Source organism: Delphinus delphis, chromosome 19 (genome assembly GCF_949987515.2).
Source record: "Delphinus delphis chromosome 19, mDelDel1.2, whole genome shotgun sequence".
Taxonomy (NCBI): Eukaryota; Metazoa; Chordata; class Mammalia; order Artiodactyla; family Delphinidae; genus Delphinus; species Delphinus delphis.
In genome coordinates, this window is record NC_082701.1 from 22,459,727 (window position 1) to 22,478,589 (window position 18,863).

Consider the following 18,863-nt stretch of genomic DNA (forward strand, 5'->3'; position numbering starts at 1 on the left):
AATACAGTAGACATTTAAAGAATTCAAATATATGGCTACTCCCTTTTTACTAAGAGAATTTTACTCCTTTTTTGGTACACATGTATAGTTGATATGTACATTTGGAAGCATATTTTGTAGAATGTAACCTAACAATAGACAGTGCTTGATTATTTCAATTTAAAAACTGCTATTCTTTTGTTTTTCTAGCTTCATTTCTTACCATTTTGAAGCTTTTTTGTGCATCTATAAAAACAAGTTAGCTTTAGTAAACTTTTATGGAGATGGTCTTTGATCATAGTACCTCAGAGGTATCATAATCCTACTTCATATATTAGTTAGAAAGGTACATTCTTAAGCCTTGAAGTGCTTCTTAGCTTCCCTATAGGCAAAGTAAGATTCTATTCTTGGGAATCAAGTTAGAGCAAATCTCAGATTTTTGCCAGCAAAAGTCATTGTTTCAGTAGAGATTTCATTAATATTGTATATATATACCAAGTCTTGAGTTTCTGTTCAAATTTAGGAGCTAGCTTATGATAGCAGAAAGAATTTTGGCAACAGGAATAGGAAGAGAACTGAGTTCTAGTCCAACTCTGTGACCTTAGGTGAATCATTAACTTTATATGCCTCATTTTCTTCATCTGTAAAATGAGGAATAATTGATTAAAGTTCTTTTAAAAACTGAAATTATAGTTTCTTATTGGTTTTGTAAAGATTTTGGCTTTATAAAGGCATGTTTGAACCATCGTATTAGAAACATTGGAGGGATTTCCCTTGTGGTCCAGTGGGTAAGACTCCATGCTCTCAGTGCAGGGGCCCCGGGTTTGATCCCTGGTCAGGGAACTAGATCCCGCATGCATGCCACAACTAAGAGTCTGCATGCTGCAACTAAAAGTTTGCATGCTGCAACTAAGAAGTCCACATGCCACAACTAAGAATCTGCATGCCGCAACTAAGAATTCCGTACGCGGCAACTAAGATTCCGCACACCTTAACTAAAAGATCCTGCATGCCGCAACTAAGACCCAGCGCAACCTAAATAAATAAATAAATATTTTAAAAAAAAAAGAAACATTGGAAATTTAATCTTTGGCTGACTCATTTGAAAAAAAAAGTGAATTGTGGGCATCTTGCCTGGTTCATAGAATGTTACTAAATTTGAATCACTGTTACCCATATCAAACTTAAGCCTGTGGCTGGTAAGGCTACCTCTCTTTTAATAATAGCTTATTGAGATATAATTCACACACCATACAGTTCAATTCAGTGGTTTTTAATATATTCACAGAGTTGTGCAATCATCGTCAGAATCAATTAGAGCATTTTCTTCCCCTTTTTTTTAAAAAAAATTTATTTATTTGGCTGCGTCGGGTCTTAATTGCGGCATGTGGGCTCTTCGTTGCGGCATGCGAGCTTCTCTCTAGTTGTGGCACGGGGGCTTCTCTCTAGCTGTGGTGTGCAGGCTCCAGAGTGCATGTGCTCTGTAGTTGTGGTGCGTGGACTCTGTATTTTGCGGCATGCAGGCTCTCTAGTTGAGGTGCACTGGCTCAGCGGTTTCAGTGCGCGGGCTTAGTTGCCCCGCGGCATGTGGAATCTTAGTTCCCGACCAGGGATTGAACCTGCGTCCCTGCATTGGAAGGTGGATTCTCAACCACTGGACCACCAGGGTAGTCCCTTAGAACATTTTCATCATCGCAAAAAGAAAGTACCCATGAGCAGTCACTTCCCATTTCTGCATGACCTTCCAGCCCTAGGCAACAGCTAGTCTACTTTCTGTCTCTATGGATTTGCCTAATCTGGACATTTCATATAAACATGTGGCCTTTTGTGTCTGGTTTCTTTCACTCAGCATAATATTTTCAAGGCATATCCATTTTGTAGCATATATCAGCGCTTCGTTTCTTTTTGTTGTAGCATAATATTCCATTGTATATCACGTTTTTTCTGTCCATCAATTGTTGGACATTTGGGTTGTTCCTACTTTTTGGCTACTAAGATCTCATTTGTGTATAAATTTTTGTATGGACATATGTATTCATTTCTCTTGGATATATACCTAAGAGTGGGATTTCTGGGTTATATGGTAACTCTGTATTTAATCTTTTGAGGAACTGCCAGACTGTTTCCCATAGCATTTGTTTTTGTTTGTTTTTTTGGCTGCACAGGGTCTTTGTCGCTGCACTTGGGCTTTCTCTAGTTGCAGCGAGTGGGGACTACTCTTCATTGCAGTGTGCGGACTTCTCCTTGCTGTGGCTTCTCTTGTTGTGGAGCACCACGGGCTCTAGGCCCGCGGGCTCCGTAGTTGTGGCTCACGGGCTTAGTTGCTCCGTGGCACGTGGGATCTTCCCGGACCAGGGATCAAACCCCGTGTCCCCTGCATTGACAGGTGGATTCTTAACCACTGTGCCACCAGGGAAGTCCATCCCATAGCATTTGGAAACATTTTTACATTCCTATCAGCAATGTATGAGGGTTCCAAATTCTCTACATCCTCCCTTAAACCTTATTATTGTCTATCTTTTTGGTTATAGTCATCCTAGTAGGTGTTAAGTGGTATCTCATTGTGGGGTTTTTTTTTTTTTTCCCATTGTGGTTTTGATTTGCATTTCCCTGATGGTTAAAGATGTTGAACATCTTTTCAAGTGCTTATTAAGGCTGCCTCTTTGGGCAGTTTTTCTTTCGGAATGGGGATATGATGTGGTTGGGAGTTGATCTACTTAGCTCTTTTCCTAAAGTGTCAACTAAGCATTCTGAAGTATCAGTTAAATAAGCAGACTCTTCTCACTCCTGGTAGGGAATAAATCAAAGTCTAAATTTAATCCACACACCTGTTTTCACCTTCCTTATTTCTGTAAAATGTAACAAAGAATTTCACTGGAAATATGATTTATATCTTGTTGGAATTGTTACCTATGTTTGGGTGGGGGACAGAACTTTTACTGATGTATCTTTAACACTGAAATCTTAGCAATCTGCTCAGTATTTCAAATGTTCATGAGTAAGACTGCAACGTATAAAGCAGTATCATAGTCACACAAAGATGAGAATGAAGCGTGTCTGGGAATCTGGTAGAAAACCTTTTCATATTTATAGCAGCCCTATTTCCCTTATATCATAAAAGTTTTGTGAATTAATATAGGATGTGTAATTGTTTCTAAGGAGCATATTTAACTTAGGTTACATAGCCTAAAATAGGTTACTTTGAAATGATACTCTTGTTAATAGAAACTTAATTTATTAAATTAAGAATATTTAGTTTTAGTAGAGATTTTGCTCTTGAAAATGTTACTTGCTGCCATCTGGATTTGATCTTATCAGTCCAGTCAGATTTGTGAAGTAATTTTTTTTTTCCATTCCAGAAATACATGCTACAGGATTTAACTATCAGAATGAAGATGAAAAAGTCACCTTGTCTTTTCCTAGTACTCTCCAAACAGGTAGGAGAAATGGCTTTTGTAAAATCCTGTTATGAATAGTGACATCTTCTTCCAGAAAAATTTATCATATGCCCTTTTTTTTTTTAACTCATTGTTTTAAGGAGATTAAGTATTAAGACAGAGCTTTAGACAGAGTCAGGTGCACTTCAACTTTTGGGCCACCAGAAAAAATAAAAAAACATAGAACATAATGCATTGTTTTCACCTTTTCGGTTTTTAAAAAATATATCTACCTAGCTCCATCTTCTACTAATTGAATCCAAATCTCTGAGATGAATGTCCCACAGATGATTCTGAGATACAACCAGAGATTAGGGAGCTATTATGCTAGTGAGGGCATGGATGAAAAGATTCGTTGGTATGTTACTATATGTTCTATATAAAAGCACAAAGAAACTAGATGTTCTGAGCTTAATATAATGGAAGAAATCATATACAAATCAATTGGTAAAGCACTAAGACTTCGAGTAGTGAGCAAGTGAAAAGTCACAGATAATTTGTATGCAAGAAAATGCAAATAAATAATAAACATGTGAAAATATATTTGCCCTCCTAGTAATGAGCAATATTAAAACAACAGCTACTGATATGTCAGTTTTTGCCTGTCATATAAGCTGAAGTAAAAAAACGATTCTCAATGATGTGACTGCCTCATATTACTGGTAAGAATGTAAATCCATGTAATTTATTTGGAAAGCGGACTGGCAGTATGTATTAAGAGCCTAAACATGTTCATGTCTTTGACCCAGCAATTCTGGTAATAGGAATATATCCTAAAGAAAAATCATAAATACAGAGACACTTTATGCCTAGAAATGTCTATTGAGACGTTACCTAAGGTAGTAAAAAATTAGAATTAATACATTTGTCCAACACTAAGGGAATAATTAAGCTAATTATGACATACATGTATGGTGGAATATATATAGCAATTAAAAGTAAGATTTGTGAATTCTTAACACTCTAAAGTACTTATTATAATGTAAAATTGAAAAGCAGAATACAAAATTACATATACAAGGTGATGAATCAGATCTCTAAAATGGTACAAATGAAATTATATGTCTGGTTGTTGACATAATTGACGATTTTTCTTCTTATTCATACCTTTCTCTGGTTTCCGTAATTTTTATATTGAGAATATATTCCCTTAATATAAAAGTATTTTAAGAAAAATTTTAAATTGGAGAAATTTTGTCTTTTATTTTGATACTCTTAAAGACCTTTCATTTTGTCTTTTTCTAACTAAGATTATTTTTGTGTGAAATTATTATAAAAACAAATGCTTGCCATGAACATGTATTAAAAGATACTGAAGAATATAACCTGAAAATTGAGATTCCCTCTCTCTGACCCCTTCTACTTCCATTGTCTACTAATCCTTCCAGAAATATTCTATTTCTTTCTAGAAATATTCCATAAGTGTGTATGTACCTTTTAACCCACAGATGGGATCACAAATGTCAGTGGCTTGCAACAAATATTTCTTGTTTACACATGGCCCTGAGGACTGCTGATCATCTGCAGCCATATTGCCAACTTTACTGAGCACCACTAAGCTCACAAGTCTGCTCATTCTAGGCTCTGTAGTGAGTAGCTACTATCTGCAGCATGCTCTTCTCTTACATGGCAGAAGGCAGAAGCTCAGAGATGGGGACAGAGCCAAACCACAAAGACACATTTAAAGCTTCTGCGTGGATGGTGATGTCCATTCACATTTCATTGGCCAAAGCAAATAGCATGGCCAAGCGCAAAGTCACAACAATTACCAGACATTTGATAAAACTTCTAATATGAAACATAAAGCAAAAAGCAAAACAATAAGTATAATAGAAATATAGGAACTTGGAAGAAACAAAGACAAATGAAAAGAAAGCCTCAAAAAACCCAAACAGATTAATATCCTTAGAAGTATTATTAATATTACATTCATTAAATAAGGACAGTATGGAATAGAGTAAGAAAACTTTTGGAAATTATAATACATTAGAAGTAAAAAACCAAAATAAGTTGCAGAAGATGAAATAGAGGCACCTTCCAATTAGGAAAATTGGAAGACCAATCTAGCAGGACTGGATGTCCATCTAGTGAAAGAGAGGACAGAGAAGATGGTAAGGGGAAATGATGAAAGACACAAAACATGAACATTTCTCTGAACGGATGGGGCATGAGCCTTAGGTTTGAAAAAAATACACTACTGAGAGGGACTGACTCAAATGTAAAAAGTCTCACATCAGAGGAAATTTTAGAACTTTCAGGGGTAAAGTGAGACTCTCAAAGAGTTTCTACCCGAGGTGAGGGACTTGGGAGGAAGGAAGGAAGACTGACAGATTGCCTTCAAATTTCAGGAATCAGAATAGCAGTAGATTTTACCATCAGGAACAGTGGAAACTAGACTCTAGTATGGCCGTTCCTTCAAAATTATGAGTGAATCTGATTTTCAATCTAGAATTCTGTGCTTAGCCCAACTGTGAAGTTAAAGAGAATAAAATATTTTCAGATTTGGAAGGTTACAGAAAATTTAATTCTTTGTAAAAGATGTAGGAGTGGAGAAGTAGTTTAGCTACACTTCACTTTTTACTGTTTTTTTTTTAATGTATTTATTTTTATTATTTATTTTATTTTTGGCTGCGTTGGGTCTTCGTTGCTGCACGCAGGCTTTCTCTAGGGGCGGCGAGCAAGGGCTACTCTTTTTTTTTTTTTTTTTCGCGAGGACTACTCTTCGTTGCGGTGTGCGGGCTTCTCATTGCGGTGGCTTCCCTTGTTGCGGAGCATGGGCTCTAGATGTGTGGGCTTCAGTAGTTGTGGCTCGTGGGCTCTAGAGTTCAGGCTCAGTAGTTGTGGTGCACGGACTTAGTTGCTCTGCAGCATGTGGGATCCTCCCGGACCAGGGCTCGAACCCGTGTCCCTTGCATTGGCAGGCGGATTTGTAGCCACTGCGCCACCAGGGAAGCCCCGCTTCACTTTTTATAGTAAGAAGAAAAGAGTGTGTAAAATTGTAAAATGAAAAAATAGCTAAATAAGCAAGGTATTTAGAAATCACAGAGTTGCTACTGAGGCAAGTGTAGGGAGTAAGTGGCATTGGGCAGGTGCCTGCAGCTTACATATGTAAGCCTGTAGAACTATATGAGGTTTTAAACTATGAAATATTATTTTGATAGAAGTAACATGAACTTTAAAAAAAATTTAAAATCTGTATCATTACAGACTATATTCTATGTTCACACTGTGAAAAGATAAAAAAGTTAGTTGCAAAAGAGAAACAAAAAAATTCCTTCTTTGGAAAAATGATACCTCTGAAAATTAATGAGTCAAAGAATATTTGTTAGGGAAATTAGAAAATATTTAGAACTGAATAATGAAATTACTACTTACAAAGCATGTGGGATGCAGGTAAAACATTCTCAGAGAGTATATTTAGCTAAGAAGGAAGACTGAAAATTAATTAGCTAAGTAAGCATCAACATCAAAATTAGACAAAAAGAATAGATAGCTTGAAGAAAGTAGAAGAGATAAAGATTTAAGAGCAGAAATTAATGAAATAAAAATGACTTACTAGCTATTGACCTTGGGCAAGTTATTTAAGTTAAATAAACTCAGGCGGAGTCTGAATTTGAACACCAGCAGTTTAACTAAAAACTTTGCACTTCTAACCACCACATTATGCTCTTTTTATTTTTTAAATTAAATATTAAAAAATATAATACATGGGCATGCTTTGAAATTCAAATGACATATAGTGATAATTTGTCATTCTGTCCTGTCTTCCTCTCTCAGCTCTACTTCTCAGAAGTGATCAGTTTCCTATGTATCCTTTCAAAACTGTTCCGTGCTTTTATAAGCATTTATGTATGTACCACTTAAGAACACAGAAGTTAGCATGTCATACATATTCTGTACCCTTCTTTTCCCCTTATATATATGAGTTCATTTATTATCAGTATATAAGAGCTGCATCATTCTTGATAAGGACTGTTTACAGTAGACATGGTAAATTAAGTCAATTCTAATAAAAGCAGGAACAAGTCAGTGAAGGTTATGACCATTAGTATACTATCATTTGACAGAGTTTTGGAGATTTTTAGCTAATATAACAATACACATAAGTAATTGATATGAATATTAGAATTAAAAAATTATTTGCAGATGTGACTATATTAAATTATTGAATATCTATAAATATCTGTTCAAAAATCACTGCCTTTCACATTTTCCCAAGATTCTCTGGGTCAAAGTTACCCAGTCATTCTTTGCTTTAAGAATAAAGTCCTTATTTTTTCAAATTTTAAGTGGTCTCTCTTCTGGTAATGGAGTAAATATTGAACATATATCAGGAGGATATTAGTAACCTTTGTGTTTAGCCTCTTCAAACTTAACAGTCATGCCGAATATTATATAGCTAAGTAAAATATCTTCTTTTCTGAAATTAGCACCATTCTAGAATAATGGTTAACTTACCATGATCATTGTAAGGCCTAACAGCCTCAGAATCGGTGGTTAAGGATCCTGTAGAGTGACGTTCATTTGGAGAAACACTAGAAGATGTTAACATTTTGAAGAGTGGAAAACAGGATCATAAGAAATGGTGACAGAAAGGCAGAGACCTTTATTTTCTCTTTATATAAAGTAATCTGTCTCAAATTTCATAGTGTTTGGTAGGCTTATTAAATTTTTAATAATTTAATTTTTAGTAATTTTATTACCTCAGGTTTTACAACAATTATTATACTCTCCTAAGCTTTAATAAACAAATAAGGTTTTTGGAGGAGGTCCCAATTTTTCAGTTGTTTAATTAATAAATGAGCTTATTGTATATTTTAAGAGGCTTAGTACCCCAAGCAGATAAATATTGCATACATTGGATATTCAAATAAGGTATCTAATTTGAGGAAGCAGTGTCAATTATGTGTGAAAATAGGTATAAAATCAGACTTTCTGGCAATTGGTTTGTCAATATGGTATAAATTTCATAAATGAAATTTATTGTGAAGTCCTTTTCCCTCCTGTTCTTGCCCTAAAATTCTACTATATCAATAGCAGATACTTTGTAATTAGTATTGTATAATGTGACACTAAAATATTAATATATTAAAAAAACTTAAACTTGTGTTTTGTTTGAATTCCCAATAATTTATATTTTGTTTAGTATGCCACTTTTTGGAAGTGGTCACTGTCAGTATCTTGCTATATAGTATGATGACCTTGGAGATTTAAAACCAATTAAAAGTGTAAGCAGCCTTTCTTATTTAGTTTTGAGTTTTAAATCCACTTTTATTCCAAATAAGAAAAGTCAGAAGTAGATTTACTGTGGAATATGAGTTATATAAAAGACATCTTAACAGCTGACTTAGGGAAAACAGACTGGCCAATTCCATTTATGGAATTGTAACATAAAGTTCCATCAAATAGTTATCTTTAAAGGGGTTTTTGTAATCTAATAGATATTCCTTGTAAACTTTATTAATGTGAACACATCTGCTTTTTAAAAAAAAAAAATCAGTGAGGGACTTCCCCGGTGGTCCAGTGGTAAAGAATCTGCCTTCCAATGCAGGGTTCGCAGGTTCGATCCCTGGTCAGGGAACTAAGATCCCACATGCCGTGGGGCAACTAGGCCCGCTCATCACAACTACTGAGCCCGCGCATCTCAATGAGAGAGCCTGTATGCCACAAACTACAGAGCCCACATGCTCTGGAGCCTGCGCACCACAACTAGAGAGAAGCCCACATGCAGCAACTGGAGAGAAGCCCGAGCGCCACAGCGAAGACCTGATGTAGCCAAAAAAATAAAGAAAATAAATAAAAATTTAAAAAAAAATCAGTGAATTCCTAATGAAAATAGAGAGAAATTTTTTATTATTTATAGCTAAACTCTTCAGTATCAATCATTTAGAATTCTTTCAGATTCTTTTACTGTATTCTTATTTCCTGTCCCAGTAATCTATCATTCTCTTTAAAAGTAAAAAGTATTGGGACTTCCTTGGTGGTCCAGTGGGTAAGACTCTGTGCTCCCAATGCAGGGGGTCTGGGTTTGATTCCTGGCCGGGGAACTAGATCCCACAAGCATGCTGCAACTGAGAGTTTGCATGCCGCAACTAAGACCTGGCACAGCCAAAATAAATAATAAATAAAATAAATAAATGTAAAGAAAAAAGCATTTATTGACCCCTTCAGACAGAATGTCTGGTTTTAAAAAAAAACTATCACAAATGTCTATTCATTGGACCTTCAACTGAGTTGTTTTGTTTTATGTTCCCAGCACGATTAATTTAAGAATGTGGCACTTTCTTTAGTGGTGACTTTGCTGCAAAGTTCTGAAATTTTCACTTGAAATTATTTTCAGAGCCAGTTTGAGGCACATAAGAAAATCAGTTTAATTATTTCATAGACACAATTAGTGTTTTGTCTAGAAATAGGTTGCAATTTGTCATTCACATATTCTGTAGACTTGAACTCTTCATGACTTGGACCTTTCCAAAAAGCAAGTTCAGTTTTGGAAGGTGAAGACATGACTTTGAGAACATCCAAAAGGATATGTCAGAGAGAGAGTAAGAACATTTTGAACAATGTCAGTGTCATTGCTCTACAGCATTCCAAAATGACAGTTTGAAACATTAGGATATAAAAGTTTTAATATAAGTGGCTAATTACTTTATAGTCATACTGTATCTGACTTGTTAGATTCCCATGCTCTAGATTCTTTTATAAATAGGCACTTTAAAGGGATCTATTACAAAGTCAACATTTTGGGGTTTTTTTTTTGTGACTGGATTTGTAAAATGTAGAATGGGATTATTGTTTTGTCATGCATCTGAATTTAGTAGACGACTACTAGATAATGGTGATAATTTTTTTCTGTTAGTGAAAGAGAGCATAGTTGATGCTTGAACAACACAGGTTTGAACTGCATGGGTCCGCTTATACTCAGATATTTTTCAGTAGTAAATACTGTACCACATAGTCCAAGGATGGTTGAATTAGGAGATGTGGAGGAACTGTGGATATGGAGGGCCCTGTATAAGTTATAGGTGGATTAACCTCTGCATTATTCAAGGGTCAGCTGTATATATACTCATAAAAACTCACATTTTCTTCTCTCTCTCTCTTTTTTTAAATTAATTTATTTTATTTTTGGCTGTGTTGGGTCTTCATTGCTGTGTGCGGGCTTTCTCTAGTTGTGGTGAGCGGGGGCTACTTTTCGTTACGGTGCATGGGCTTCTCATTGCGGTGGCTTCTCTTGTTGCAGAGCATGGGCTCTTAGGCGCATGGGCTCAGTAGTTGTAGCTTGCAGGCTCAGTAGTTGTGGCACATAGGCTTAGTTGCTCCGTGGCATGTGGGATCTTCCTGGACCAGGGCTCAAACCCGTGTCCCCTGCATTGGCAGGCAGATTCTTAACCACTGCACCACCAGGGAAGTCCAAAACTCACATTTTATATAAAAAAAAGAACATCTCTGTGTATAACTGAGTCACTTTGCTGTACAGCAGAGGTTGCCACAACATTGTAAATCAAATACACTTCGGTAAAAAACAAAACAGAAACTCCCATTTTGTCTAAATTGATTTTGCTCTTATATAACAATGGTATATGTATTCAGGTTTCATTTTTATTTGCATTTAATAATTATTGATTAAAATTTATTTCTTTAATATTATTAGATTTCAAATGACTGAGGTAACTGTAAAAGTTTGTTTTATGCCCTGTTGCTGATCAAATCATTGGTCTTCTCTATAGTTCCTTACAAATGTATGGAATCAGTGTTCCATTTGGATTGAACATCTGTGTCTTGTCTTAATAATAGAATAATTGGCATGAAGTCATCTAAAAGGACCAATTTACATGGTATAATTGGCAGAGAGCATGAACTTTGGATTAAACAGACCTAACTTTTTAATCTTATTCTTGCTACTTACTAATGGTGTGACCTTGGACAAGTTATTTAACTTTTCAGGCTCAGTTTCTTCATCTGAAAAAATGGAGGCAATACCTACCCAACTAAATATTTTTAAAGCACCAATGCACAATAGCTTGTCATACATTTAATAATAAATGTTCATTTCTTTTCCTGCTTTTATCTTCATGTATTGGTAATTTGAGACTAAGTTAGTAAAATTAAAGAACTTTCTAAGCAGTCACCCTAAACATGAGATTAGTCTGCCATTTACTTTAGTAAATACTGTATTCTCTCCATTGCCAGGAGGAGTATTTGAGAAAGGAAGGAATGATTTGAACATTGTCAATAGCCAGCTGAATTAGTGTTTTAGGGACATACTTTTGATAACTTGTACTTAATATCTCCATGAAAATGTTTTCATTTATCTTCAATCACAGGTACAGGAACTTTAAAGATAGATTTTGTTGGAGAGCTGAATGATAAAATGAAAGGTTTCTATAGAAGTAAATATACTACCCCTTCTGGAGAGGTGCGCTATGCTGCTGTCACACAGTTTGAGGTATGGTATTCTTTAATATATTATGACCTTAAATTAGACATTCTGACAAAGGTCTAATTCTATTATTTGCGTGATTATTTGAGGCTTAGGTGCCTTTTGCCATAATTGTATTATTGATTTTGGAATTTTTATTTTATACTCAGCCAGTTATCTCTCTTATACAAGAGAGAGAATTAGGGATGTGGGCTGGGGAATGATTTTATTTATAACAGTACCATTATTAATTTAGTAGGAAAAGCCACAGGTACAAAAAGAGGTACAAAGTATAAAAGGAATCCAGGTATTGAAATTTTGTTACCTGTATGTCTGTATATATAGTTATATATGGATATATATAGATATAGACCTATCAATTTAAATATAATTTTGTTACCTGTATGTGTGTGTGTATGAGTGTGAGTGTGATTCCAATGCTTATCTCTAGCCCTTTTGAGCACTTCTTCATCCTGGAATGGTTGGCTGGAGTGTGTCTCCAAATGATTTTTTTTTAAGAGAGGGTATGTGGGTGGTATACTTCCTGAGCCTTTGCATATCTGAAAATCTTTCATTTGCCTTTATACATGACCAGTTTTACTGAGCATGTAAGAGATTTGTTGGGGGGAAAAGAAAAATGCAGCCCCTGACATCCAGAAGTTGTCCTAGCACTGAAAGCTAGTCCAAGTTGTTTTCCTGTTGGACATAAACAGTATCATAGAATGCCAACCTCAGACAAGGTCACTCCGAGACCATGATAAAGTGAGACAAAACAAGGGCACTTCATAATTTCACCCAAGCATAGACAAAAACAAGTTCACTTTGTTAATCACAAAAGACAACTCTCTCTCTTGGTTAAAATGAGTGACTGCTGCTTCTTTACCATTTGCAGTTTTAGGCTTGATGTAGTCTGCCCTCTCCATAGGTAAATAACAGTTATTGAGATACCCACTCATAAAATTGCCTCCACTTTCTGACAGCACCCAACTTAGAATGAATCCTTTCTTCTTAAATCCTCCTCCAAATCATTCAGCCAAATCCAAAATCACATAATTGTTTCTTTCTTAGACTCTTACTGAGATACCCCATGGTTTCTTTTGATGTGAGTTTTCCCTTGCTACAGTGAGTAATAAGCCCAACTTCTTCAGTGATAAGAGTGGTACAACTGGCTTACAATTTTTCTCTTTCAAAGGTGCATAAATATTGTTCTAAAGTCTTTCACGTCTCATTTTGTTGAGGGGGAGGAGTCAGACTAGAATGTTTCTTCTCCCTTTGTAGGGTAACACATTTTAAAATTTTGTTTTATTTTCTTCCTGATTGCTTGTTAAATTATTTCTTTGTACGTAAAAATTAAAAAATTTCACCAGGTGTTCACTTTTCATTAACTTTTAATAATTGGTGAACCCTATTGATGTTCATATTCAGAGCTTTCTTCAGTGTAGCAGTATTTTCTTCTATTGCGTCTTCATCATGGTTTCTGTTCTGATCTCTTCTTCAGGAACATCATTTAATAATAACTTTAGCTCTAGTGTCTATCCCCCAAATGTACCTTAGATTGCTTTTATCACTTTGTCCTTTGGATATTTTGGAAACTTAAATCTTACTATCTATGTCATTCATTTGATTTCCTCTAATATAAATACATTTATTTACTGCTGTTGCTCCTGATTTGAATTTTTCTGTGCATTTCTTTCTTTACACTCTACTTCCTGTTCCAAATGTCTTATTTATTCTTTTTTTAAACATCTTTAGTCTTATTTATTCTTTAGTAGAATTCATAATTTATTTAGTTTCTTTGAGAGTACAATCAGCCATCTAATGTTTTTCCTTGGAGAAATCCTTTTTCAGAAGTATGTGCTTCCTCTGCATATTTCGTTACTTCTTTTTAAGATACAGAATCTTGTCGATGGTTCTATTTCTATTTTATTAAAGATTTTTTCTTTTATAACTGGTATTCTACTGCACCACTAATCTTATTTTGCTTTAACAAGTTTGCTCTTTTTTATTTTTAAAGAAAGAATGAGATCTCTTTCAAAAGGTAGGTCAAATGGTGACAGTGTTATGTGTTGTATATGGAAGTGCCATTAAACAAATGACCTGTTTGGAACTGATACAGCATCTGTCTTTATTCCTGTTGCTACCATTCCAGATAAAGAACAAAGCACATCAAAAATTCTGGAGATATTTTTATTTTTATTTTGAAATCAAAGCCAGAGAGGCAACCAGTCATATTTTCCCATCGTGGAATCCTTACAGTAGTATACTGTTAACCTTCCTGTGCTCTGTGTTGTGTTGACATTATAGATAAAGCCATTTGCCTTTAATTTGAAATATTGAAATGTTTTAATAAAAACAAAAGTATAATTGTCAGTTATTCTAATACTATAAATTGTTAAGCTCTATAGCAGACCTAGTTCCTGGATAATTGCTGATGTGGCAATGATAGTAAACCTTGTGTTTTCTTTGTAGTCAGTGCCTAACTTGTTGCCTGGCACTGAGTAGAAAATAAATATTTGAAAAAGTGAATGAACAAATGATAGAAAGAAAGAAATGTCTGTTATTTCATGAAATAGTCTGGTAGGTTAATTCTGTGATATTTTATATTTCATATTCTTTTCTTAAGGCTACTGATGCCCGGAGAGCTTTTCCTTGCTGGGATGAGCCTGCCATCAAAGCAACTTTTGATATCTCATTGGTTGTTCCTAAAGACAGAGTAGCTTTATCAAACATGGTACGTTTGTGTTTGTGAGTATGTTCATATTTTGAATAAGCGTTTAGCAGATTTAGTTTGCTGATTAGATGGGATAGCATGAAACCACCCAGCACAGTGCTTGACACATAATTGGAACACAAATGTTAGTTTTCTTAATTTCTGAAAAGCCTTCTTTTTCTTTATTGCCTTATTTGGGGAGTTTCCCCCCTCCTGGAAGAAATTCTTTATAAACTGTATTAACAAGATCATCTAATTCCTTCAATTTGGAAATCTAAATAAGAAATGAGTTTAATAAATATTACCTGAAAGAAAAAAAATCTGATATTCTTATTAAATGCCAAAAGATATAGCCACATAATGAAGTGTATTTAGGTTTTTGGCTGATTGTATTCTTGGAATATGCTCCCTTCACTGATGTCGTTGATCCTCATTCATAATAGAGTAAGCATTCACTACTTGAAGTGTATTGTCTGAGACTGCCTTACTTAAGACATAGAGTAGCTTGTAGCTTATAATAATAGGAGTCTAGGGAACTTGGAAATGCCTGCTGCACCTGAAAATAACTGGCTTTTGCCTCCTTTATTGGTGGAGAGAATTCCATAGATTCTCTTCTCAAATATTCTCAGAGAGGAAGCTAATATATTACACTGAAATGTTCATTTACAATTTAGTATGAATGAATTTATCGGATCAATTCTTGAATAAGTCTTACTTGGAAGAAAGAATAGAGAGACCTTGAGGAAACTGAGATCCTGAATAGGAAAAAGAGGGAGAACACCAAAGGGAAATTAGGGGACTCCAAAGGTAAAGTGGAGATTTTGTGACTAATTTGTTTAGAGCCAACCTTTGTACAGAGAATGCTCTAAATCTAGAAATCTGTACCCTTTGAAATGTCTGATTACACAATTACATTTTATTTTCATTAATATTTGTTGTCTCCTATCCTTCATTCACTTGAAAAGTATTGAGGTCTTAAAACATCCCAGTATCTGGCATATTAGTAGGTATTCAAGAAAAGTTGCTTCTTTTTTCTTACAAATCCTTGGAAGTTTTAACACTTTAGGCTCCAGTTTCTTAGTGTGAATGCTTTATCAGGTGACTTTCCTTCTTAATAGGAAAGATCTTGACAGCATAATAGCACTGGATGAATTAGGATAGAGAAGTAAGCAGTGCTGGAAAGGGGGAAGAAAAGGCCCCAAAGCCTAGAGTTTTTGGCTAGTGTTTGCTCTAAGGTATTTAATGTAAATCTGTTAAATTTTCCTTTTTTTTTTTTAAAGAATGTAATTGATCGGAAACCATATCCTGATGATGAAAATGTAGTGGAAGTGAAGTTTGCTCGCACACCTGTCATGTCTACATATCTGGTGGCATTTGTTGTGGGTGAATATGACTTTGTAGAAACAAGGTCAAAAGATGGTGTGTGTGTCCGTGTTTACACCCCTGTTGGCAAAGCAGAGCAAGGAAAATTTGCGTTAGAGGTAAATGTACTTGAAGAGGATTGTTCCAACAGTCCATAACTCCAGGTTGGGGAATTTACATTTCTGATCAATTATTAGTACAATTATTTATAATTTAATCTGAAATTTCATGTACTACTTTGGTTTTACTTTTAATAGAATCTGGGAACTAGCAACTTTGGTGTTTTATTAACATTTTACAAGATAATGATTAAGAAAATATTAGAGTAGAATTTATTTACCCAGAGAGTGGGTGGGAAAATACGTAATTATACTTTTCATTCTGAATTATAAGTGGATTAAAGTTTGGCTGACATACAAAGCTTAGGGCTAAAACACTCTTTGGAGGTGGGGCTCCCCAGGGTTGGTTTCTAGTAACTTGAGATATTTGGCTTGCAACAGGATTCCTTTGTGGATTTCTATATGAATGACAGTAAGATTTATCAAATGGTTCTTTTGTCTATACTTTTATAGGTTGCTGCTAAAACTCTGCCTTTTTATAAGGACTACTTCAATGTTCCTTATCCTCTACCTAAAATTGATCTCATTGCTATTGCAGACTTTGCAGCTGGTAAAGTAAATTTCATTTTATTGATGAATTGTAATAACTTTTTTGAATTTTACGATTTTTCAAGAAGAAGTATATATAAATATCAATAAATGTTTATATTTGTTTTATGAAGGTGCCATGGAGAACTGGGGCCTTGTTACTTATAGGTATGTTAATGATGTATTACCCTGCCTTATCTTTTTAAATCACTGATTTCATGAGAGCTTCACTCCTAAGTACAGTTCAGTAGCTTCTGCTTTATGATCTGTCATAAATTTTCCTACCTCCCCCCACTTCCTTGAACATTTCAAGAATGCAGATGAACACCCTCTGGAGTATAAGATTTTAAAGTGAGCATCTGGCATTAGTAGCATTTGTAGATGTATTTTTGGCTGAGTTTCTCATTTCAGTGCCTTCTCTTCCTTCTAGTAGTTACATAGTTATATATCCAGCTTGAAGAACTTTCCCTGATTTAATATCTTCTGGCCAAATTTTTGCATGTCTGTCACCACAATACAAACATGTAGGTTGTATAATTTTAAAAGCAGTGTCTGTAAACAAGCTTTTGTCTTCCACTTTCAGTTGCCTTCTTCAGTGAGCTAAGTTTTGGACAGCCTGCTCAGTGTTCTCTTTAGGACTGTGGAATGTATCTTCCCCCCACTTTCTGCTCCCCTTCTTTTAATGGAAGGACTGTCTTCTCTCTCTGTCTAGCACAATAATCCCTAATCCTTTAGACAAAGTTTTTCTGAAATTTCAGGCAGCTGTCCTATAAACAAACTGATAATTAAACTTGTGTCACATCTTTGATCTTCTGTTATGAATTCTATTGGAGTGGTGTCTTTAATCTTCCCCGAACTTTTTCTATCCTGTGTACTCTGAGGAAATGTTTTCTTGACATCTTTAAAGCCTAACTTGACCATCTTATTTACTGTTTGAATCTCCCTCCCCCACTTCTGCATGCCTGCTTTGGTTGTAATACTTAAAAAAAAAATTTTTTTTTAAACACAGGGAGACTGCATTGCTTATTGATCCAAAAAACTCCTGTTCTTCATCACGCCAGTGGGTTGCCCTGGTTGTGGGACATGAACTCGCCCATCAATGGTTTGGAAATCTTGTTACTATGGTATTTAATATTTTTAAGTGCTCAAATATATTTATTTTTTTCCTGCTGCACCTTTTTTTGTCTACATAGTATTTCAGGTTTGGCTGGAATGTTGTACCAAAAAAGTAGTTTTTTGATTGAAAAACTTTATTTTAAAAGGTCCACTTTGAAGTGTTTATCAGAATATTCTTGTTGATCAAAAGCATGTAGATAATCTTTATTCAACAGAAAATACTTCCTAAACTGTTCTAAATACTGCCTGCAAGCGGGGGGAGTCATGATACTAATTTGGGTGAAAGGAAGAGATTCCATTTAGGTAGAGAGATTCCATGCAGTGAGATTCAGACTAATTGTAGTTTCTTGTGTCATATATATTATGTAGCTCACTAGCTGTAAAGTAACCTGATAAATGACAAACTATCCTTGATTAGGTTGAAATGTTTTTAAGGGTCATTTTCTTCATTGCCTGAAATTTTAAGTTGAAATTTGACAGAAATGAAAGCAAAGAAACAATAACTGTGAAGTATATTAAAATTTCCAACTGTCCTATTGAAGTTCTTGTTTATTATAATGTTTGCAGTGAATGATCTCTGTCCTCTAGTCTTGACCTTTCCCTCTTACTCTGAATAAGTACTATCTATAGCAGCCAACTATGTTAGAGCTTGGGAGCCCAGCGTTTAATAAGTGAACTAGAAGTGCCTCTGCAAAGAAAGAACTGGAGATTCTGGAGCCAGCCAGATTCCCTGATGGCATTTTAGGCTGCTAAAGAGCAGAGCCCAATTTGGATATTAGTTGAGTCCACATGTCACAAAAATAAGCAAGAAAGGAAAACATTTAGCAACTCTTACATATTTGAAAGAGTTTCTAAAGAAAGTCAGCCCTTGAAAGTAAATCCTTTCCTTTTTGCTTTGGATGTTTAAAATTTTGCTTAGGGGTAAAAAAAATTTTTTTGAAATATAATTTTATGTGGAAGTAAGTATACTAGTACCTGTATTCAGTATGTCAGAAACATTCTTTTCTCCTAATGCAGCAAGTTTGTTGCTGCCAAACAATTTTTTTTGCTCAGTGTTGAGCAGACTTTATTTTTTATGATTTTATTTTTAAACTTGCAGTAATAAATTTTAGTAGGGGAAATGTGTGCATTCTCATTTTGCTTTTAAACAACTTTTTACTGGATTGGAGCAACTTCTAGTTATTAGATGT

At 34.9% G+C, this 18,863-nt stretch overlaps 1 protein-coding gene across 2 annotated transcripts in view; it reads left to right on the forward strand.

Moving 5' to 3' along the window:
* Nucleotides 1–18,863, forward strand: part of NPEPPS (aminopeptidase puromycin sensitive) — a 96,235-nt gene that overhangs the window by 52,591 nt on the left and 24,781 nt on the right. For both annotated transcript variants that reach the window (XM_059997559.1, XM_069540081.1), the window contains 7 exons: nt 3,339–3,416; nt 11,744–11,865; nt 14,462–14,569; nt 15,829–16,029; nt 16,483–16,579; nt 16,692–16,725; nt 17,567–17,681. In XM_059997559.1, coding sequence (XP_059853542.1) covers nt 3,339–3,416; nt 11,744–11,865; nt 14,462–14,569; nt 15,829–16,029; nt 16,483–16,579; nt 16,692–16,725; nt 17,567–17,681 — 755 coding nt within the window. The remainder of the gene's footprint in view (nt 1–3,338; nt 3,417–11,743; nt 11,866–14,461; nt 14,570–15,828; nt 16,030–16,482; nt 16,580–16,691; nt 16,726–17,566; nt 17,682–18,863) is intronic.